Consider the following 25025-nt stretch of genomic DNA (forward strand, 5'->3'; position numbering starts at 1 on the left):
CTTCCTCTACTGCGCCCTGTGGTTTGGAAAAGTAAAATAATACGCTAATACCTATAAGTTTATCATGAAGCATTTCATACTAAAAAGCTTTTAATAGCTTCCAAAGATTCATATAAGTCAGAATTTTGTCCAAGTAAATTTCTGAGCAGAATTGTTTGAAAGAATGCTTAATTTTAAGTAAATTCTTTGGATTTCTTCAAGTAACGAGTAGCTCAAGTAGCCAAAATCTTGTTGAAACTTTCACTTTGAGAAAAGTCTTTACCTGACTTAAGTCACGGCTTAGTATCCCGCCCTAAATCTAGTCGAAGAAAAGTCTCACAACAAGTATAATTTTATTTTCATGGATTATTGCATCCACTTCGAGTTATTTTTCAAAACAAACTAAACTGTTTTTCTTTGGAAAATAAATGTTTAAAAACTTCAAAGTGTCATATTTTTCATGCCAAAGTTATCGAAATTGTGCCTTTAAAACTAATACTTTATGAATTTCTCTTTACAGGAAAAAGGAACATCACTGCCAACAGAAAGGCTGAACAAATTTGCTGATCCAAGCCTTCTACGTCATATTTTACAATTAGTTTATAATGCTGCCGTTAGCGATCCCGATAAACTTAACAACTATGAGCCTTTTTCACCCGAAGTCTATGGTGAGACATCGTATGAACTCGTCCAACAGATGATCAAACACGTTACAGTCAATCCAGATGACACGTTCATTGATCTCGGTTCTGGTGTGGGGCAAGTTGTCCTACAAATGGCCGGTTCATTTCCCTTGAAAACCTGTATTGGTATCGAAAAAGCTGATACACCTGTACGCTATGCCCAACGGATGGATCTATTTTTTCGCCAATACATGGCATGGTTTGGAAAACGATTTTGCGAGTACAAACTACTTAAAGGTGACTTTTTGGTAGACGAACATCGTGAAAAGATCACATCATCTACATTGGTTTTTGTCAATAATTTCGCCTTTGGACCAAATGTGGATCATCAATTAAAAGAAAGATTTGCTGATCTTCGAGATGGTGCTAGAATCGTTTCGTCGAAAAGTTTTTGTCCACTTAATTTTCGAATTACAGACAGGTAAGAGTTTTTTAAAATTGGTATTTTGATTTTTATATAAATTTAAATTTTTGATTTATGATCTTTGTAGAAATCTTAGTGACATTGGAACGATAATGCATCTAAGTGAAATACCACCGTTAAAGGGATCGGTTTCGTGGACATGTAAACCCGTATCATATTATTTGCATGTAATCGATCGTACGATACTTGAGCGATATTTTCAGCGTATGAAAAGTCACAAAGGACCCGAACACAACGAGCATGTCGGTAAGTTTAAGCGTGACACCATCGCAAAAATGGACAAAAACGAGAAAAAAAAGTGTGGACTGGCAAAAATATCATTCATATTACATTTGTTCATCTCATCTTACATTAGCCACCCAGTTTTTCTTTTTTTACAATTTTTTTCCTTGTTTCGATTCTTAATTTGAGTTGAATTACTATTTTATTTAAAATAATAAAATTGTTTTGCTAGGCAGGGTCAAGTTTGCTGCTTCTAAATTTATACCACTGTAAAATAACATGTTGCTTGATCATGATTTTATGTTGTTACTGAAATAAAAGAGTATTCAAACATGCCTGTTCATTGATAGTTCTACTTTATTATAAAGAACACATAAACAAATACTAAAGAGACCAAACATAAACATTTTTTTTTGTATTTAAATATTGACACACTTTTGCAAAAATTATAAAAAAAATTAGGGTCATAACCGACTTTCCCAAGTCTAGGCTCACAGATCCTGCAGCACATATTGCTTATAAATATGCGGTTATTCGGAATAGAAGAATGTCCAAATCTCTTGCAAATTAAATGACCTCTTAGTCATTAAATTTTATAATTTCTACTAACACAAAAATAGAAATCACTTTAGATTGCAGGCCAGAATTTTGTAAACATTGATCAAGCAACAGAGTTTAATAAAGATCTGCCAAGTCATTTTGTTCTAAAAAGATATTCTTGTTTTTACAGGTTCAACACGAACTACCCGCGATCGTGCCAAACGTGAGGCAAATCATCAAAACAACAACAATAATCATGCCAATTCTGTAAATAATTCCTCAAACGCCAACAACAGTAGCAATTCCAATACTCCCACCATGAATTCGAATTCAAACTCAACAGGATCTACAACAACAGCCACAACAACAACAGCAACAACAACAGCAGCAACAACAAACGCCCAAAACGGTAAATCTTCAACAAAAATGGATGAATCTTCTACAGATAGTGAAACTGAGGCGGTCGTAGCTGGAACAGCTCCAACAACAAATCGTCGCACATGGTCTGATTGGTGTAGTTCAAAAGGTAAGAGCAGCCAATCGGATGACGAGGAAAATAACAACTTTTCAAGTACAACAAACTCTCGAAATAATCGTCCTGCGACGCAAAAGCGAAAAAAGCTCACGCGAAAAGCTGCTATTGCTAGTAAATCTGCAGCGGCAGCAGCAGCAGCTCAAGCAGCCGCTGAAAAAATTGCAGCAGCCGCAGCACAAAAAGAATCTGGCAATCTAGCTGCACCAAATACTGTTGGTGGTCCCAAACGCAAGGGACGCATGAAAAAGGGTGGAGGCCGTGGTAAAAAGAATTTAAAAATTGTCGGGTTGGATGTACTCCACACGCAAACTTTACTCAGTACGAGTGCAGAAATGATGTGTAAAAAGTTGCCTCCTGCTCCTGGTTGTGTTGATCAGCAACTGACTTCGCTGACAGGTGATATGAGTCACACAGAATTAGACATTCCGCAAGCTCCTTCAGACACACCATATGCTTTGCAAATTCTTTTGGATGTCTTCCGAACACAGTACATGACCCTGATTGATAACATGAAGTCCAAATCGTTTGTAGCAAATCTCAAGCGCCAGATTCAGCAAGAGCAAGAACGAAAGCAACGTATTAAAAATCGTGCCAGCCAGCTAGATAAGCAAATAAAAGTGCTTATCGACGATAGTGTTGCTTTGCTAAAGGCTCGCATGAATGAACTTGGCATAAACATGTCATCTCCGAATGACTTATTGGCAAAAGCTAAAGAAATTGTTGGCCGACATAAGGAGTTGCAGGGCATGGTAAAGAAGATGTCAAGTCAAGTCACAGCTGGTGAAATTGAACAGAAGCGTCTCTTGAAAAAGAATCTCCAAAGTTTGCCGGAATTCGCCAAACTATCGAAGCAAAAGAATGGAACTCCTGAAACGTTTGATATATCCGAGGCAGCTGCTCATGAACTACTCCTGAAGGAGATTGCCAACACTCTGGTGCAAAGGAAGAAGCTTTACGCACAAGTGTCGACCATAGAAAAAGAGAGCATAACGCTGGAGAAGGTTGTGGAAGAACGTAAGACTGCCGCCGCTCTTCTTGCGCAGGGAACAAATCTTACTATTGCCACATCTACAGCTCCGACGCCAGCGACTACAACAAGTGCGACTATCACGACAACAAGCAAATCAACTCACACAAAGTCATCGCGTCGGAGTAGAGATCATCGGACGCGCTCTCAAGAATGGCCTGATGTTCCAGATGTTGGAAAAATTGAAGAAAGCAATCCCGAAGTGTTGGCGCAAAAGATTCTGGAAACCGGACGGCAAATAGAAGCGGGCAAAATTCCAAGCTACAAGCATAAGGACGAGAGGACAAACAAACATCGCAGCAGTAGTAATGAACACAATACACATCATCATCCACAATTCCTCGCGCACCACTCAGGACCAGATAGTGCACTTATGCCAGCACCACCTCAGGGTGGTCTGAAGCAACAACAACAACAACAAATTCCGATTGCAGCCAATCATGTTCCGTTGGCTGCAGGAGGTGGTCGAGGTAACAATAAATCATCGAAAAACCACCAAGAATCGCCAAAAGTAGCTAATTTCGAAGACCGGCTCAAGAGTATCATTACTTCGGCGCTCAATGAAGATCAGGAGCATCGAAAGTCTCAACATCCACCAGCCGAAGCAGTTGCTGCACCGCCCCCTGCATCGCCGGCGAAGAAGCATTCGAGCAAATCTTCGGCCAATAACCACCATCATCAACAGACGGCGCAACAACAGATGCATCACCATCATCTGAGCAACATTATAACGGTGGCAACTCAGGGACTTACGCATTTGAATTCAACGACGACGATTTCTCCAATAACTCCACCCCTTCAGCAGCATCATTATGGACACAGTGCACCAACCCAAAATGGCCCAATGCACCACATGCACCACCATTCCCAAACGATGCCACCTTCAGCGCATAGTGGTTACAAATCAACTGGCGCTATACCTACCAACCTAGGACCATCTTATTCCAAGCAGTCAACGTCGTCTTCCTCCATATCATCATCAACCTCCTTGTCGGCAGCTTCGGGATCAGCTTCTTCGTCATCATCCGCCCATCACCAACATCATCAAAAATATCCTAAATCTATCCCTACGAGCAGCAGTTCGAGCTCCTCCATTGAACGAGCGGTTTCGATTCATCAGTTGCACGGTCACAATCAACATCATCCGATGCAGCATCAGCAGTCGTCGACTGCACATCAACATGCTGCTTTGTATGCTGCCGCAACAGACTTGGCGTTCCGTCGAGGCTATGAACACCATGCTCATTATCAAGAGTTCAAAGCACCGGAAACAATGAACCGAGGGCTTGTTGAAGAACCAGCTAGAAGTCATTCGGCTTCTTCAGACTCGGCAATGTATTATCCACCCACAAGAGATCGCCTTTTGTCACTTGAACGAAGTCAACAGCAACAACCAATGCAGCAGCCCAGTCGACCGAGCTCAAGTTCTTCACAACCAGATTATACTCAGGTGTCTCCAGCTAAAATGGCCCTACGTAGGCATCTGTCACAGGAAAAGCTAGCCAATCAGCATGTAGGACCCACAAATCCAAGCAGTGGAAGTGTTATGGCAAGCAAGACTATTGGCGATCTGGTTAATGGAGAAATAGAAAGAACTTTAGAGATTTCCCATCAGAGTATTATCAATGCTGTGGTCAACATGAGTGCTATGACAGTGCCTCCGCCAACAGCTGGTGCTGGTTCGGCAACGACAACGCCGTCAACAACCGAACGACCTATAATCAATCCAAATGCGCAACGCCCAGAACGTGTGCATGTTCGTGTAATGGATGAAATTTCAACGCAGCAAAATCATACAGCTTCAATACACCATCAACAACATCATCATGGTCATCATCCGTATAATCAAATATCACCGCGAACACGAAATGATGGAAGCATGCCTGAGAAAAAGAAGTCTCCAGCTGATAATTTAACAACATTGGCACAAGTTGCCTACAATCATAAAATGATTTCTAAACACCAACAACAACAACCATCATCTTCTTCATCAGCGGGAAGACCATCAAATGCCATGAGTTATAGTACTCCGGCTGGATATCAACAACATCAGCATTCAATGCCTCCATCGGCTGGTGAACGTGGAACACTTCCTCATCCTTCACCAACATCATCATCGTCATCATCAAGGAACAGTACAAGTTCAAAGCGGGATTATTCAACGGTAGCCTTGCCAAGGGCTGAAATGAAGCCTTGCTTGGAGTCCTATTTTAATGAGGAACCAAAAACAGCTTCAGTTGCTGCTCCGTTATCGATGAAAGAAAGAATGGCCAATAGGCGAATGAATGGAAATCCACCATTAGAAGGTAAGTTAATTAAATAGTTCAAATAATAAATATACATATACACTAGAGTGTCCCTTATTATGATCCATGGTTTTATGCCTTATAGCTTATACCATGATTTTGAACAATAACTGGTTTAATGACTATATATATCTCAAAAGTTTCTTAATAAATTAAAAAAAATATTCCCAAAGCTTAAAGTCTTATAATATGCATAGCCGGAGTCGGAAAAACAAACTTTTAAAATCCAAAAAACACTGTCACTCACATGTTAACCCATGCAAATTAGTCAAAATATGGGCATGAAATAGCAATTTTCGCGGGACAAAATTTGTTTTCATGTTTGGATGAGTCTTTATCATAAAATTCAATTTGTTTGGATGATAGGATGTCGGAGCAGCAGTAGGTTGGTACGGTTTTTAATTAATATCTCCATTTTTACTCATTTTAACCAAAAATCACCAAGGACAGTCTTATTCACAATAAAATTATCTAAAAAATTATGTAAAAACCAATATCGTGAGTTAGTTAATTTCAATTTTATAGTTTGTCTCGGTGAGGGCAAAATGAAATTTTTTCAAATATCTGACGAATTTATTATTTGTTTATGTAATTCTTCAAGAATGATTTATAGAACTTTTAATTCACATTATTAGGGTTTCGGATTGTCCGCGTTATATATAAAAATATAAAGTGAGTTCACTACTGTACTCACCCCAAACGTTTCGCTTCAAATTGGAATGACCGTGGTCACCGGGAAACTGCCAGCGAGATGTTACATACATAGGTGCGTTGTAGCGGGGCGTAGGAGGTTCCATGTTTTGTTGTAGGCTTGCAAGTTGGGAGCAAACCGTACTCACTGTATCTTTGTTGGTGTGAAGTGGCAATTGGATAGATTGTGACGAATTTATTAAATCGTCCCGATTGAAATTTTGGTGTCGTTTTATTTCGTTCGCTTCACGAACCAGGCGCGTTATATAGTGAGGCGAAAACCCTAATAATGTCATGTGTTAACAACCGCGAAAAACTTAAAAGTTGAACTTTTAATTATCTCTCAAATGAGCCTCTAATCGTTATGGTGACATAACCCATCTAAATGAGTGAAAATGAACTTTCCAATCTAACCAACAGAGTCAATAGATCTACTACCTACCTACTTAGGTTTACTCTCTAAATCCAGGGTAGATCTCGACCTCAACCAACAAGCTTGTCCGTCCGGTCCCTAGAAAGCTGTATTCAGTTGCGCACATCAAGTTGGTAGAGGTTGTTCTCCACTTGAACATGCCACGTTGTTCATCGGGACCCTTCGGGTTGGGACGTCGTCGATGTTCATCGTCGATGTTGGGACGTCGTCGATGTTCATATAGTCTTAGAGTCCCGGCCCTAGCTGTATTTTCGGCTTTCAGACCAGGTCGATAATTCAATGAATCTTCTCCGCTCTCCGTCGATGCAAATGGGGCTGAATATTATTCGAAGAATCTTTCCCTCACAGCAACCAAAAAAGTTTTCATCCGCCATTATCAATTCCATGATTCCGCCTGATACAGCAGAACTGAGATGATTACGGTCTGGCTGAGGACTTCTATGGTTCTTTGAGAGAGGACTTTACTTCTGAATTACCTTCTTATCTCGAAAGAGCAGTGTTTGGCTTGCATGATTCTTAGTTTCATATATGCACTGATGTCATCGTTTATAAATCGAAGGAGTAGACCCGCTGTCAAACAGAGTGGTGCGAGTGTCAATCTCCAGAAAAAAAACAGAGTCAAAGATTTGAATCTCTAAAAAATCTGACTTCGAATTGACAAATAGGAATCGAAATAAAATAAAATTAAGACATACATAGATTCATTTAAACATCTTGTTATCTAAATGTTCGAAGTATCCCTTATTTAAAGTCTTATACAATCGTTAGATGTTACAGCAAGTTTTTTGTATTTCTTTTAAGGGCTAGCAGTTTCTCTACAAGATCATGTAATGGCGTCGCGAAAATTCAAAGAAGAAAATGAAGAAAGGCAACGGCGATCAGAAATGGCTGCTGCGCATTTTCAAAACAACTCTAATATGGCCAACTTAACATCAACTGTTCCTCCATTAACCCAACACCATGATAGAACATCACCGATTAAGGTTGAAAGTGAGTAGTTTCATTATTTTGTTTTTTTTTTCTTTTCGAGAAATAATCTTAACCAAAAAAATATATATACAACTTCAGTTGGAATGAAGCGCACCTCGCCAAGCCAAGCTCATCATCCCCGTCCATCAAAGATTCCACACTACGCTTCCCACGAACACCTTATATCGACAAATAGCAACACGAATAGCAGTAGTTGTAGCAGTACCAATAATGGTCGTAGATCTAATTCATCTCTCGAACCGCCGCTTATGAGTCCCGAAATAAACTCGCTCATGGCTGAAGAGAGACCGTTGCAATTGTCGTCTCGACCACGAACAACGGACGACGGTAAGGATGACTATTAAAGTTTCTAAAAAATATTGAAATACATTATCTTATCAATAGATATATAAATATATATATACTTTATTTTATTTTTTTATTTAAATTATGTTTTGCATTTTCCATATATTTTTGGTTCATTTTTTTTTTATTTCACTTAATTTTGTTTTATTTAATTTTTTTTTTTTGTAGCAAAAATATCTATCTAAAAATATATATACAAATAGAAATAGAACCCTCTCACAAAAAAACATAAACTAAAAGAACAAAAAACAAAAAAATATTGTGAATGAAAGCAAAATTATATTTTTAATAAATTTAAAACTCTAAATTGACCCGAGAAAATAATGTATTCCATTGTAGAAATACATAAAATACAATGATATACAGACATAGACACCTTTACACTCTTGTTTTCTTTATTTCATTTATATCTATTATTGATAAAATCAACAAATAAATATAAGCAGACACCACACATTCAGTTTTAATTTTTTTACTGGATTCAAATTCTTATTTTACAACAGCAAGTTTTATTGTTTTTAATTTTAGTTTACATAGTTTATACTGTCTTATTTTTTTAATTTTTCACTAGCCCTTTCTTCTTTAGTTCTTTTTTATGTTTTAATTTTAGTTTTATGCATGTGAATTGTTTTAATGTATCTTTGGTAAATTATTTATGTTTTATATTTTTGTTATATAAGGTTAGGTATTAAAGTTCTAACATTGAAAAGCAGAAGATAGTTCAATAAGGTATAGTTTTTTTTATTAATTGAGGGCGTGGTACCTGTAAATAATTGTTGGTTTATGTTTTGTTGTCTTGTTTGTTATTTATTTTAATTTGTAAAACACTTGAAAGTTTTTAAAGTAAGACTGTAAACTGATTAAAACATAGGAATGAAACAGTAAAATATTAATTCTGAAGCTAAACAGTCTTAAGTTGGCCGTTATTTAAGATTAAATGAATGTGGCCCTTCTAACACTGTTAAGAATTTAATATATTGTTCCTCACATCAGCGGAAATGTCGCTTGTTCTTTCTTAATATTTTTTTAGATCCTCCTCCATTGTACTTTCAACTATTGTTCAGTACCGATGTAGAACAATCCTAGTTCTACATTAAACTTTTGCACCCTTATTAAGAGTCCATTCTTTAATGTAAAAAAAAATGAAACGTTTTGAAAGTTGTTATTTTCATTTCAGCAATTTTTTTTTTTCAGACATTCTTTTGGTCTTAGCGATCAATTTTTTAAAACCATATAAAGGACATTATAAAATACATATTTTGAAAATATTCTCCCGAACAGCTTAGTTTGTAGCATTTCGGCTACGCTCCTTAATTTTCAGTTCCTTTTCGGAGCACATAAGCAATTATTTTTACTGACTTAACTTATTAACAAATAAGCTATCTTAATACTGTGAATACATTTGACAATTAAACAGCATATACAAAGATTTTATCAATACGTCATATTTGGTCAAATTTATCCTAGTATACAAACAATGTCAGAACAATTAGGATAATTTCTACCATATACATTCGATACAGTTATACTGTATTGTTACCAACAAATATAAGTTTCCAATTAAAATTATTTTGTTTTATTTCATATATTTTTTTAAAGAAAAAGTTAGATCTGTATAAACCAGGCATCAATCAAAGCATGAAAATAAATGTAAAGCGGGCTTAATTTCATTGATTTCAGTTAAATAAATTAGTATTAACAAAATATTATCATCAAAAACTAATCCACATTTTGATAAAAAAAAAAACTAAAAATGCATTTTTTTAAGAATAGTATAGTTTATTAAAACCAATGTCAGATAAAATACCAATTTAAAAAAAAATAGAAACAAAACAAAAATGACAACATCCAAATCCGTTTTCCAACAGTTAACTATCCAGATCGTATTGTTCCGAATTACGATCCGCGACGTCGTTGTCGACCACCTTCTTCCCCACAAATTGGATTAATAGTAGCAGATAGTAGTAGTACTCCATCGCGAAATTGTAAAAGCTAATCATTTTATTATAAAGATTTTTTTTTATAAAATCATTAATAAAAAATAATAAACAAAAAAACTATTCCAAATTCTTCCAAAAATTAAAAAAAAAAACTATCTCAAAGGTAAGTTCGATTTATTAACAAAATAAATAATTGGTTTCTATTTTTTTGTTTACTTTTTTCTCGACTTTTTTTTTTTTTGTTTTGTTGTACAAAAGTGAAATCATCTGTACCTTTTTTTATTAATTTTAATTAACCAAATTTTGTATAAAAAAAATAATAAGTCTAAAACAGGTACCTCGACCATAAAATCAAATATGTTATTTATGCATATACATATATATTTTTTCCTCAATAACTGGTGTTTCAATTTGAAAAAAAGGCATTTTTTGTAGGGAGCTTCATTGAAATAAATTTACAGTTTATAACAAAAAAAGGGATCAAATTTTCGTTAGACTGTAAAATATAATTTTGTTTTTATTTGCAATGAGTTGATATTTTGTTGGTTAAATTATTTATTACATATGAGCTGACACATACCTAGAAATATATTATACTACACAGTTTCTTTCATTTTACTCTTTTTGCCTGCTTCTGTGCTATTTGCAAATACTATTGCATTTGATTATTTGGTTTTTAATTGTTTTAATATGAACCCTGGATCACTAAAAGGGTTTATTTTTGTTTATTTTTATATTAACATGTACTAACCATTTATTTTTATATAAACATCATGCTTAAACCATGCAAATATGTAATAATATATATATAATATATGTAAAATTTTGTAACTAAACAAACCCATAAACCCATATTCTTAGTGCTCTAGTGGTTTTAGTGATTTTGTTTTTATATTTTACCTATTTTGTTTTTCTTCTACATGCATTATTTTCTTTTAACAATCGATATATTTTGAGAATATTTAAGGACTTATAAAGAAGAAAAACAAAATAGTTAAATATAATTATAATTATTAATTCAGCAATAAAACAAAATATTTATATTGATTTTGTTTTTGTTTTCTCTTTGGTTTCACTAATTCGCATCTCTCTTTTTATTTTTATAATTTTTCCCGCATCAAAATAATAACCAATCAAAATAGAAATTGCAATCCAAATAATCCAACCCGCATCAAAACGAATAAGAATCCTTGAAATGTATGATAATATGAAAAATACTCACGTTGTAAGAAATTATGATGATAGTTACTTTGAATTTGAAAAATAAAAGCTAAGACAAATTAACCTTACAACAGATAAGTATAAGTTTAATTGATCAATTTGATGGCAATCACTTATAACGAATATTATTTGCTGAGTGAACTTAATTGGAAGTTTTATTTAGATTCAAAAAAGAAAAAGAAACAATCAAGAACCCATTTCCTTTGCATTATCGACTGAATAATATAGCTTCAGTTTAATATATACATACAACTATAGATAGAAATGTATGATGTAGTACAAGTAAAAATTTGGCAATCTTCTTTTTTATCCAAATTTCAAAGTTTATGTTTAAAAACTTTTTTAAACTTTAATTAAAAGTAAATATGTAATCTTAAACACAAATTTTATATGTTAATCCTTCTTAAATTAAATAACATTTAAAAATAGAAACAACAAAGCAAAGTCAATGAATATACACATTTAAGAACATTTTTATAATTTTTAAAAAATACACTAACTTTAACGGAAAAAAGTGTTAAAGATATCAAAAAACATTGCATTTTAGGCTCAATGGTTTAAATTAATTGTTTTAAAAATTATTGCCATTAGCAATAATGTTGCTGCTGTAAGATGAAAACGCATTTTTTCATTTTCGTCTAAGCGAAAATTTTGGAATTAAATGCTAGTTTTGCTGACTACTTACAACCAAAAACAGCATTAAATTTTATATGAAAATTCACAATTGTTGCTTCTTACGAATGAATTGTTTTATATTTTTGGTTCAGTTTTTAATGCTTTAAAAATTAAAACAATTTAAAAACATAAATGAATACTAAAAATTATTCCTTATTTCTTTCAACCTATGAACAGGCTTTTCGTTATGAAAACTTTTTGTATGTCTGATTCAATTGTTTATTTTTCCAAATATTTTTGTTTTCTCAAAATTTGTTTTCAGTTCGATTACAGACTCAGCAAATATAGAACATTCAAAATAATTATTTATTTGTTTAATTTATATTGTATGCTTATTTATATATTATACATATATATAATATAATATAATATATTTATATATTATATGAAAACAAAATTGTTAAGTCAATGTTTTTCTATGATGATTATGTTAAAAAATATCTTACTATTTTTCTTTTGTGCATTTGAAATTCTTTATTTTTGAGTTGTAGCAAATTGGTATTTCATGAAAAACACAAACAAAATCAAACATTGTACCTTTAAATATATTTAGATACATTATAAAATGGATGCGATGTATTGATCTAGGTTTTTTTTTTTAAAGTTCAGGTATTAAGTTTATGTTTTATTAAAGCTTTGACTAATTTATTATGATTTGTTAAACTATTCGAAAAAAGGATGTTACCGTACAGTTTTTTAGAAAATCTTAAGGTGCGTCTGTTTTGAACAACGAGTCGAACTGAATCAAATTAAATTCAATTTTTCTATTGAGAAAATTTCGAAAAGATTAATTTTATTTTTATTCAAAAATTTTGTTGTTGCCTGCCAATTTTTATTTGGCTGAAATAAAATTTATGTTTAAAAAATTATATTGGAAATTTGAACATACATACGTTCAAAATCGACATACTGATTTAAAATTTATTTGCCACTTGATTCCCAGAGAAGAAATCCATTTTTGTTACCCCCGAGAAATAAATGCATTCGAATTCGCTCAATACTCAGTAGAAAAGCATCATCATCGTTGAAAAATTAATCAAAATAAAAAATATGTATTATGATGCGGTAAAAGAAGAGATGAGATATTGATAAAAAGTTTTGATCAGTTACATAAATTGAGACATAATAAATCATAGCACTCATTCTGTAATTTGACAACTATCGTCTGGACGGTATCGTTTTTACAATAGAATATTTTTAAAAACTAGCAAATTTTTTTGTGAAAACTTCGAAAACTAAATTCTTAAATAGTGCACCAATGACATTAATTAATCGTCCCAGAACGGACATTTTGTATTTGTATTCAAAAAGTCTTATAAAAATCAATTATTTGTAACTCACTATACTACCCATGTTTTGTAGATCACAACAGTAGAATTTTTCAAAAAATGTATAGTAATGTTGGAAACTTTTTCCAATAAAAATTTCGACCACATTTTTAATTTTTCAGTTTTCTAATCTAATTCACTTCTTCACTAAACATAAAAAAAGTATGCAATTTCATTAATAAGTATGTTCGTCACCAAAGGTAATTTCTTGGTGAAAAAATAGTGCCAGAAGAAAGTAGTCATGTTAACAGTTTCTTAAAATTACGGAATGAGTCCGAAAGTTTATTTCACAATATTGGAGGGCCAAGAATTTTAGTATTAAAAGTACGAAAGAAAAGAGTTTTTTACAGCCTAGTGCCAAATTCTGCTCAACGTAAGCTATAAGCTGAAATGATAAGTTTATTACCATTTAATTAAATTGGTAATTTTATTTTTTCATTGAACTTATCACAGAATCAGAATAGAACCCCTCCCCCTCTATAATGAGTTTTGTTAAAAAGTTTTTCATTCCTAAAATAACTGTACAATTATCAACTTTAAGTGTTTATATCTCGAATTCACCATTTGTGACTTGGTCTAATCCGTTAGCCCTCTAATTGATATTTGTTGATATTTATTGATATTTATTTTTATTTGAGCAAATACCAAGTAAATGGAAAACGAAAAGATTGTGTAGGTCGAATAGAATATTAATTCTAGAAATCTTGTATACATAGAGCCGATGTATTTTTTTATCTATTCAATTTGAATACAATATATGTATGAGCGTCAAGGAAAAAATTAACGAAGAGCACTTTTCTTTAACAAATTAGGTGACTTTTCTTATATTTAAAATAATTTTTTTTTTTACTGTAGGCACTTTTTTTCAACACGATTAAATGTTTTAAAATAATCATAATGACTGCTATCTCTTGTGCACTACATATTTCCCAAATGAAAATATATTTGTATTATAACAGAATTTATGACACAATATTAAATATTATTTCAGTTTCATTAATTTATTTTTTTTTTCAACTTATTTTCCATGCTTTGTTGGTGGCTGATATTTTTCATTTACATATGAATTATAATTATTTTATTTTTTATTATGTATGTACATGCATTTATCATTTTTCCTTTTTTTGTATAAGTTTTCATGTAAAAACTAAAACTAAAACAAAAATAAAATAAAATATTTTTATAAAAATATGGTTGCTGGTTTAATCTCATTTTTATTTTTTGCTCAGTATGGTTTTGTTTATATTTTTTTTTGTTTGTTATGTTTGGTTTTTTGAATGCAATTTTTGGTTTATCATTTTTTGTTTTTGTTTTGTTTTAATTCTTTCTTTATTGAAACTATTGTTTAAGAATTTAAAAAAAATCCTTTTTTAAAATAAAATCGATCTACATGTGTATATATGTATGTATATGTATTATGTATTCAAAATGTAACAATAGATGACGTTATACCAGATGATGAGACCCACTGGCAGGATCGTGTGAGCTCTGGATTTGATCGTTTGGTTGCATTCGCTTCAACAGAACTTGATAAGACCCGTCGTTCGATTGATACTGATACAGCGCCATCCATTAGTTGTAATACATCACCGGATTCGGGAATAACGCACAGCAGTAATAGTGAAGCGCGTACATTCCTTTCGACATCGTCATCGTCGTCTCAACTTGATATTGGCGCTCATACCGATCCAATGAGTGACAGCAGCACAAAGTCATCACACGATGTTGTTCCAATAAGTAAAACTTCACTAGTTGATGATGCAATCGAAAGTCCACCATTATCCGATATTGGACTTCCCCGAACACCCAGTCCGTCGGCAGTGACACCACCATTGGGATCTCTATTATTCCCCCAGCAGCCACCACCTATAGTTGCAGTGGAATCTAATGATACATCAGGAACAAAATCATCAACTTCATCGTCTTCTTCGACGTCGGCGGCTCAGCCGGGTCTTAAAATTCCACTGAAATATCAACGCAAATCAAAAACATCTTCGGAAAAACATTATAAAAAGAAGTTTTGCGAACGAAATTGGGGCTTTGAAGATGAAACAATTTACGGATCGGGTGATGCTGCAACGAACGAGTGTAATGGTGTTTTGAGCGGTGCAAACAACTCTTCAATTAGCAGCAGCCATCGAAAAGACGAAGTCAGTGCCATGCATCATAAAGCTTCGAAATTTCGACCAAAAGGAAAGGACTGGGATTGGTCAGTAGAGAGTAAAAGTAAGGGAGGCAATGTGACTACAGCCTCTTCTTCCACGGTGGTAGGTATTTAAGTTGAAAACATCTGGATTGAAAGTTTTTTTTTTTAATTAAATTAAATTAAATTATTATTCTATTTAAGTTAAAAATACAATTTGTTTTAACAATTTTTAAATTTGATGTTTATTTTATTGATTTTTTTTTTTTGTTAGTTTTGGCATTTGAATTGAATTTTTTTTTAAATTGTTCCTTGTTCTATAGAATTGTTTTTTTTTTTTTTTTAATTAATTTTCATTATAAGCATACATTTTATTTATACTGTATTCTATTTATTTTTTTTTTTTTTATTTAACATAATCAGACTTATTTACTGTTATGTAATTTTATTTTAAAAGAAATTAGGACAAATCATGGATATATAGTTGAACAATAGAAAACTTTGATACAACAATAAAAATAAAATAAATGCCTTTAGAACAGTTTTTTTTTTTTTTTCTTAAATAGATTTGCTTGGGACCAAATAAAGTATAAATTCGCATATGTTTCAATTTTGTTAATTAGGTTTGTATATACAAACGAACATACATACATATGTAATTTAAATTGAGAATCGAGCTGTTCATAAACAACACTGGCAATTTTTTCATTGTTACTTATGACTTTGAAAACTTGCTCTTTGAGATTTTGGTGTATTTGCGTGCTTTACTGTTAGTAAAACTGACTGAAAGTGCTAAGGTTTTCATTTCGCTTGAATTCAATTCTAAACCAATGTGCAGTGGCATTGTACATAGATTTAACTTTGTAGGAAACTAACCGTAAGTAAAATAAATTAATCTGTGGGGCAAGTTAAATCTATTTGTGATTTTTGTTAGTGAGCAAAATAATTTTTTCTGACTGCGGCAGTTTATCTAAAATTTTTAGTTACTGAATCATAAGTTTTAGTGGGCGCTTTGGTTTTATATAATATTAAAAATCGATTACAAATTAGTTTAAATTCATCGTAAATGAGTTTCAAATAGATTGCAAATTCATTTAAAGCATACTTTAATCTTTATTATATAATTAATTATATTGAAAGTTTTGCACATCAAGAACTATGATAAATGATGATTAAAATTTTGTTTGGAACTTGCAGATAAAATAACAATTTATTTGTAAAAACTTTAAGAAGTAAATCAAAATTCGTATTAATTTCGCCTCAAAAAAGACAAATTTGAAATCGGTATAACCATTGATAGTTGGATTGGGACCATTTAATAAAAATGGGTTGAAATTGTAAGCAATATATGAACGTGGAGCTCATTAAAAAAAAATATGCCGTTTGTACTTAAACGACAAGAAAACGATTTTCTTTAGATGTGCAAATTTGTATTGAAGTAGAAATTTTACTTCGCAGCAGTTGTCTTCTGCCTTCATCCCTATACTTGCTTTACTAAAACTTCAATTCTGGTTTCCACATCGAGTCGTTTTTGTCTGCTTTTAGAACAAATGTTATATGATTGTAGTAAATCTTGGCTTAAATTATTATGCTTTTAATAGATTAAGAACATATTTTTGTTTAAAGAAGTTTTCTAACTTAAAACACTAAAAAATCTGTTAGAGGATTACAATTTTTTTCTGTCAAAATCTCTTTTCTGGAATAAAAATACACAAAAACATCGCTCTCGAATGAAGTACCCGAAGTTAAATGTTCATAACTGAACAAAAATTAGAAAACTAATTTAAAGTAAAAATTATATGAAATACTGTCCTTTAAATTCCATCAAAAAGGTTGACAATTGCTGTGCGCCAGATACATATCACAGGCACAATAAATTTTTAGCTGATATGTTATTTAAATTAATATGTGATGCTTAATTAATTAAATAACAAAATCTTAGTAATCTAGCAACAGAGTAGCGGATTATTCGATGTTAAAGGGAATTAACATTTTGAAATCCAAAACTGAGCAGGTTTCTTTTAAATATATTGCCAACATCAACAATCCTATTCCGCTAAATGATCTTCCAAGCATTAATATTTTCAATTTGGTTTAAGGGAAATTATATGACCGTGAACGAATAGAATATCAGAGTAAAGTAAAGCTGTAATATTTAAAATTATTTCGTTAAATCTCAAAGCTTTCACGTAAATAACACCAAATTTTCTCCATATTACTCTTCAACCACAATTAAAGTAGTATTTGGTTCTTGTATAAGTAAAGAATAGTTAAATATCTAAAATTTGTTTTTAACATCATACTCGTAATATATTACTTTAACCCAAAAAAGATTATCGACTAACTCCTTATACCAAAAAAACAAAACTAAACTGCCATTTTTATTTTATTTAGGAAAATTTTAGTTAAACAATTTTTATTTTGATTCTCACATAAATGTTTTAAATTACTATAAAATTATTAAAAAGAAAACTGTCACTAACATTATCATATTCATTATTAAAAAAAAAAGTAAAAAAAAAAAATACTACTTTTATGTACAATTTTGTAATATAGTATACATAAAGTTTCCTATTAAGTTAAACATGCATTATATACATGCATATATGTTTCCATACATATACATGTGTATATGTATATATTATTTTTTTTTTTTTATTTATATTTTATTAATTCTTATAGGTTTTATTGAGTTGATGATATTATATATATTTTATTTTGTACAGAACTGTTTTTTTCTTTTAATGTATAGATATTTTTTTTTAATTCTTAAAAATTAAAATGTTTCTTTTAATTCTTAATTCATAAGTATCTAATAAAAAAAAAAGAATTATTTAATAATTGTATTTTTAAGTCAAACAAATAAATAGAAAATAATGAAATATAAAATATTTAATTTACAATACATTGTAAAGTAAAATAAATCTATTATTATGTTTAAATAAATGAAACTTGTATAAAATATAATTAACTATAATTAAAATTACTTTAAAATGCGAACGTAAAATAAAAATGCAATTGTAAAATTTTATTCTATTTACTATGTTTAATAAAAAAAAAAAAGAAAAAATCCTGTTTTTATGAAATTTCAAAACAAAATTTTAGAAACTTATTTGTACTTTTGTATTCTGTTTTTTGTTTCCAATTAATAACTTCATCATAGATTTTAATCTAAAAAAAAATTGTGTGAGAAATTAACATACATTTAAAATGTAAGATTTAAACAACATGTATTATATTCTAGATTAATTTTTAGAACTCATTTTGTAGTTGAATGTTTTTTTTTTCTTTGTTTAACCTTTCTCTTTTTTTTTATTTCTGAAATTAAAACAATCTTTAAAATTGTGTGAAACAAAAGTTATATGAATTGCGCCACCTCAGAGAAATATATTGTAAAATAATTTCATTCAAATCGGGAATAAATAAAATATACAAAACAAATTCTTATATATTATAAAAAAAAGCAAAATGTAAATTTTGAAAAAGTAAAGTAAAAACAAACAACCTTATGACAAGAAAAAGAAATCTTAAAAAATAACGAAACAAAAAATAATTATCTTTTTTACCAAAATTACACATAAGAACAAAGAACAACAAAAAAAAATTACATACAAATATTTATATAAAACCGTATTGTATTAAACAAAAGCAAAATAAATAAAAGATTTAACAAGAAAAAACAAAATAAATATTTTCATCGACAATTCAAAATCTAAGTAAATCATAAGTTATACAAACCAACAACAAATAATATTTTAAATTATATTACTCTTAAGTATGTGAAAAATATTAAAGTAATTATACAAAAACAAAAACAAAAAACAGTTTGCAATAGAAAAAAAAAAATTTTTTTGAATATTTTGAAAAAAAAAAGAAAACAATTTAATATAAATTTCTTTCATTTTGAAAATAAATTTATTAAATAAATTTAAATAACACGGGAAAATTTTTAAATAATAAAAAAATATTATTATTGATTATTAATTACGTAATAGTTCAATTACATAAAAAAAAATACAAAGTATATAACAAAACTAAAGTAACAGTGAGAATTTGAAAAAAAAAAACACACACACACACAAATCATATATCTTATTAATTTTAATGGTTAAATAAAAAAAAGGAATAATATTGTGGAAAATAAAGAAAGTTGTGTTTTATTAAAATTTTAAGAAGTTGATAAAAAATTTCTTTTTTGATTTACTTTGGATGAATTCCATGGAAAACAGAAGTTTTTTTCTCCACGGGACAATTAACATTTAAATTTGTTTAGATACATATATTTTACTAGATATTTTTGTTTGTTTCAGAAGATTGCTGAAACATTACGGGTTTATCACGATTCGATGCTAATGGTCTTTAATCGTTGTAAAAGAGTTGACAAAATGTTTTGCTCTTATGCTGTTCTCTTATACATATGTATGCATAGGAGCGAAAATTTAGAATAGACCCTAAGAAATCACTAGTAATAACGATTTTACGAAAGGTGGCCGGAAACTGGAGACGGCCGTAATTTGGGAACTCTACCCTAAAGACTACAATTTTTTTTGTTAAAGCCTGGTACGCTGCTCGCGCTAAATTTTAGCTCCCATACAAATTATCGAAAAATTTTATCAGCTAAAATGGATTCCATACAAATTATCGATAACTTGTATGGGAATTTTATCTCGGCTAAAATTTAGCGCGAACAGCGTACCAGGCTTAATTCAAATACGTAGAAATATTTTTTCCTCCGGAATTTTTTCTACGATAGTGAAAATCCCTCGGAATTTATGACAGCTTAATTCCTTTGGAAACATTTTGTTTGAAGCTTTAGTATCTATGTATTAGTGATTTTGAGTGGTTTCTGACTTCTGAGAAGCGTTATATCTGTCATGCTTTCGTGCAAATAAAACACTTAAAAAGGCTTCTGAATGCTTCCGGACGCTTCTGTTCTGATTGTCGAATCGAAAACGTCATTAGCTGTGTTCGTTTGGCCTTTTAAGTATCTACTGCTAAAGCCTGGTACGCTGCTCGCGCTAAATTTTAGCTGAGATAAAATTCCCATACAAGTTATCGATAATTTGTATGGGATCCATTTTAGCTCAGATAAAATTTTTCGATAATTTGTATGGGAGCTAAAATTTAGCGCGAGCAGCGTAGCAGGCTTAAGTAGGTACATTTTTTATCTGTCACAATTTAGTGAACGAGAAACAAATGTTAGCTAAAATTTAGCGATTTGCATATTAGGCTTAGGATTTTGGTCTTTCTGGTTCTGGATTTTCGGGATTCTGGGTTTTCTGGATTTAAAAATTGTGATTTTGTCCATCTCCCTTCTGTGAGGCTTTTTTAAGAGCAAAATTTGTTTTCGTAGGGTGAAGACTCTACCAATATTTTTATTTAAACAAATTTGTTTAAAAATAACTCAAGAAATACATTCTTTAATATTATTTGTTCGTTCAATCGTTAATCTCATGTGTAATTTTTTATGAGCAAAAAAGATCATTTGGACCTTCAGCTGTTGCAAAAAAGCCTCGTTGATTTTTAAACAAATTTACTCTTCTGGCTATTTTATTTTTTTTTTCTCTTAGCTAAAAAAAGGCTTTTTTTCATTTTTAGGCCTGATACGCAGATCGCGCTAAATTTTAGCTCTCATACAAATTATCGAAAAAATTTATCCGAGCTAAAACGTATCCCATACAAATTATCGATAACTTCCCAACTAACATTTCAACTTCGGTTAAGGTATTACAAAAGCTACATTTCAGCTTCTTTTAAACTTTAGTAAGGTTGTTGGTCATAGAAAAAGGAGAACTTTATACAAGCTTGACCCTCTATAAGGATCTTAAACGAAGCTTTACCGAAGCTTTTTAGTATATCTATTGATAATAATTCTAAAAGTATATCATTTTTTTACCACACCCTGGAATCGAACTTCGTACCTACTTGGTGGCAGTCCGCCACTCAACCCACTCGGCCATCCTAGTATTAATGAAATCAAAATCTTATACTACGTTTCCACCTACCCTAAATCCGAGATTTAGCTCAGATTTAGCATAAATCTCGAGTTTTATTCTAAATCTCGGATTGAAAGTAGGTGAAAATCTTAGATTTAGGGCAGCTAAACCCAAATCTGAGATTGAGCGAAGTAGATTTAAAATAAATCTCGAGATTTATTCTAAATCTACTTAGCTAAATCTCGGATTTAGCGTAAGTGGAAACATAATATTAATCAGTTCAAAAAGCAGAAATGTCAAAAAAAATGTCTGAGCTAAATTATTCAATGTCAAAACCAAAAAGTGTCCGAGCTAGATTATTCAATATCAAAACCAAAAATTAAATACTAAACTTGGTAATTTCTGTAAGGCTTCTATAAATTCATTAAGCAGGCTTTTCCGAACACAATCTTTTTTCGTTTAAGTTTTAACAGTATTTAAACAACTTATTAGAAGTTGTTAAAAAAGTTCGAACTTCTATAAACAATTAAATTCTGAAGCAAGCTCAATACAAGCTGTATAAAAAGTAGTACCTGTCCCAACTAACATTTCAGATTCGGTTAAGGTATTACAAAAGCTACATTTCAGCTTCTTTAAAACTTTAGTAAGGTTGTTGGGCATTGAAAAAGGAGAACGTTATACAAGTTTGACACACTATAAGGATCTTAAACGAAGCTTTGAGATTTGACAGATAGCTCCGCCCAACTAACATTTCAGTTTCGGTTAAGGTATTACAAAAGCTACATTTCAGCTTCTTTTAAACTTTAGTAAGGTTGTTGGGCATGGAAAAAGGAGAACGTTATACAAGTTTGACCCTCTATAAGGATTTTAAACGAAGCTTTACCGAAGCTGTACCGAAGCTTTTAGATTTGACAGATAGCTTCGGAAGAGCTTGTATAGCTCTTTAATACATGTCTTATCGAAATTAAAAAAAAACAACTACAAAAACAAAAAAGAATTCTTTTTAACTGGTTTTTATTTGATTTTAAATCATGAATTTTATCTTTTGGCCTGAAATTATATATATTATTCCATTAGTTTTTAGTATATCTATTGATAATAATTTTAAAAGTATGTAATTTTTTTACCACACTCAGGAATCGAACTTCGTACCTACTTGGTGGCAGTAGGCAGTCCGCCACTCAACCCACTCGGCCATCCTAGTATATTCATTAATGAAATCAAAAACTTAATCAGTTCAAATAGCAGAAATGTCAAAAAAAATGTCTTAGCTAAATTATTCAATGTCAAAACCAAAAAGTATCCGAGCTAGATTATTCAATAGCTGCGTTCCTTTGGAAATATTTATCTACTTTTTAGTACTTAAAGCTGCTCCCAAGTAACAATTTAGCTTTCATAAGGGTCAATGCAAGCTATTTTTTGACTTGTTTAAGAAGAAGGACAAGTCTTATGCAAATCATTTTGGCGCACATTACCGAATTTCCCCAAGACCTTCCTCCACAGGCAATCCAGAAGCTAATAGCTTGTGACGAACAGCGTAAAACGACCTTATGCAGGCCTTTTTACAAAACAATGAAACATTTTAAGGAAACTATAGCTTCGCTAAGGAAACTATCATTTGCATTGGATGTTATAATAAGGCCTTATGGAGGTTGTTATAAGATGTTGAAATTATGAATAAAAAAAAAAGATTTTATTGATTTTTTTTTTCTTTTAATTTTTTTCTATTTTGTTTTTTCTTCTTTTTTGGCCATGTAAATGCTTTTCCTGTCGTTCTGAAATGGGAAGAATTTTATTTTAATTGAAAAAGAACACATTTTTTTTAAATTTCACAAATGGCCCCGCCAGGAATCGATCCCACGTACCTCTGCATACCAAGCCAGCACCTTACCAGTAGACCATACTCGAATATTAAAGATAAGTGGCAAAAAGGGAACTAATTGAAACCTCACATAAAAATGCAATGTTTTTTTCTAAAGTGTTACAAACATTGCATATCTGCAGGATAAAAGCTTTGCATACTTATTGGTGAAAAACATTGCATACTTGAGAGATGAAAACATTGCATACTTACAAGAACCTCTTGGAACAGGTCTTATGAAAGCCTTCTGTCACTTGAAAATAGAAGGCTTCTTTAAAACGGTTCAAACAGGTCTTATGAAGGTCTTCTTTAACTTATATTTACAAGGCTTCTTCTAAAAACTTCCAGATAGCCTTAAAGAGACCTCATTTGTTTCCAAAATGGATGATTTGCGTAAGTAAGCCTTAAACTAAACTTATACAAACTATAGCTTGCCGAATCGAAGAAAATGGACCTTATGCAAGTAAAATTGTTACTTGGGCTTTGAACTACTTTTTCAGTATAGCAAAGTAGATCAAAGTAGTTTTAAGTACTAAAAAGTAGATAAATATTTCCAAAGGAACGCAGCTAATATCAAAACCAAAAATCAAATACTAAACTTGGTAATTTCTGTAAAGCTTCTATAAATTCATTAAGCAGGCTTTTCCAAAAAGAATCTTTTTTTCGTTTAAGTTTCTTTAACAGTATTTAAACAACTTATTAGAAAATGTTAAACAAGTTCGAACTTCTATAAGCAATTAAATTTTGAAGCAAGCTCAATACAAGCTGTATAAAAAGTAGTACCTGCGAGATCTCAATTTATAGAAGCTGTTGTGCTAGTTGGGCGGAAGAGCTTGTATAACTCTTTAATATAGGTCTTATCGAAAATAAAAAAAAAAACTACAAAAACAAAAAAGAATTCTTTTTTAACTGTTTTTAAATCATGAATTTTATCTTTTGATCTGATATTATATTTAACATTCCATTAGTTTTTAGTAAATCTATTAATAATAATTTTAAAAGTATATAATTTTTTTACCACACCCAGGAATCGAACTTCATATCTGCTTGGTGGTAGTCCATCACTCTACCCACTCGGCCATCCTAGTATATTCATTAATAAAATCAAAAACTTAATCAGTTCAAATAGCAAAAAAAATGTCCGAGCTAAATTATTCAATGTCAAAACCAAAAAGTGTCCGAGCTAGATTATTTAATATCAAAACCAAAAATCGAATACAAAACTTGGTAATTTCTGTAAAGCTTTTACAAATTCATTAAACAGGCTTATAAGAAAAACAAGCTTTCTTCGTTTAAGTTTCTTTAAGAGTATTTAAACAACTTATTAGAAGTTGTTAAACAAGTCCGAACTTCTATAAGCAGTCAAATTCTGAAGCAAGCTCAATACAAGCTGTATACAAAGTAGATCCTGCGAGATTTCAATTTACAGAAGCTGTTGTGCTAGTTGGGTAAGCTTGGTACGCTGTTCGCACTAAATTTTAACCGAGATCGAGTTATCGATAACTTGTATGGGATCCAAATTTTTGAGATAATTTTGTATGGGAGCTTAAATTAATCTCGATCTGCGAAATAGGCTAAGCAAAACAAATAAATTTTTTTTTTCAAAAACTGGACATTACAAAAATATACCAGTTAGCCCTCCTAACAATTTAGCTTCTAAAAAGCCTTACAGATGTTGAGAGCTTTTACATTTCAATTAGATACACTCGAAATAAGATTAAAATCAATTTTAAATGAAAACTGGATA

The 25025-nt window shown here is 31.1% G+C and overlaps 1 protein-coding gene across 5 annotated transcripts in view; it reads left to right on the forward strand.

Moving 5' to 3' along the window:
* LOC129916927 (histone-lysine N-methyltransferase, H3 lysine-79 specific) overlaps positions 1 to 15779 on the forward strand; it is a 68056-nt gene extending 52277 nt beyond the window's left edge. For 3 of the 5 annotated variants that reach the window (XM_055997144.1, XM_055997143.1, XM_055997145.1), the window contains exons 3-8: positions 500 to 1083; positions 1154 to 1332; positions 2039 to 5716; positions 7641 to 7829; positions 7908 to 8156; positions 14779 to 15779. In XM_055997144.1, coding sequence (XP_055853119.1) covers positions 500 to 1083; positions 1154 to 1332; positions 2039 to 5716; positions 7641 to 7829; positions 7908 to 8156; positions 14779 to 15617 — 5718 coding nt within the window. In that variant the 3' untranslated portion in view covers positions 15618 to 15779. Of the gene's footprint in view, positions 1 to 499; positions 1084 to 1153; positions 1333 to 2038; positions 5717 to 7640; positions 7830 to 7907; positions 8157 to 10042; positions 10192 to 11256; positions 11414 to 14778 lie in introns of those variants that run through there. The other 2 variants (XM_055997147.1, XM_055997146.1) reach the window with 2 other exon arrangements.
* Positions 15780 to 25025: the final 9246 nt, after the last annotated feature.

The sequence above is a fragment of the Episyrphus balteatus genome, chromosome 3, assembly GCF_945859705.1.
Source record: "Episyrphus balteatus chromosome 3, idEpiBalt1.1, whole genome shotgun sequence".
NCBI classification, from domain to species: domain Eukaryota; kingdom Metazoa; phylum Arthropoda; class Insecta; order Diptera; family Syrphidae; genus Episyrphus; species Episyrphus balteatus.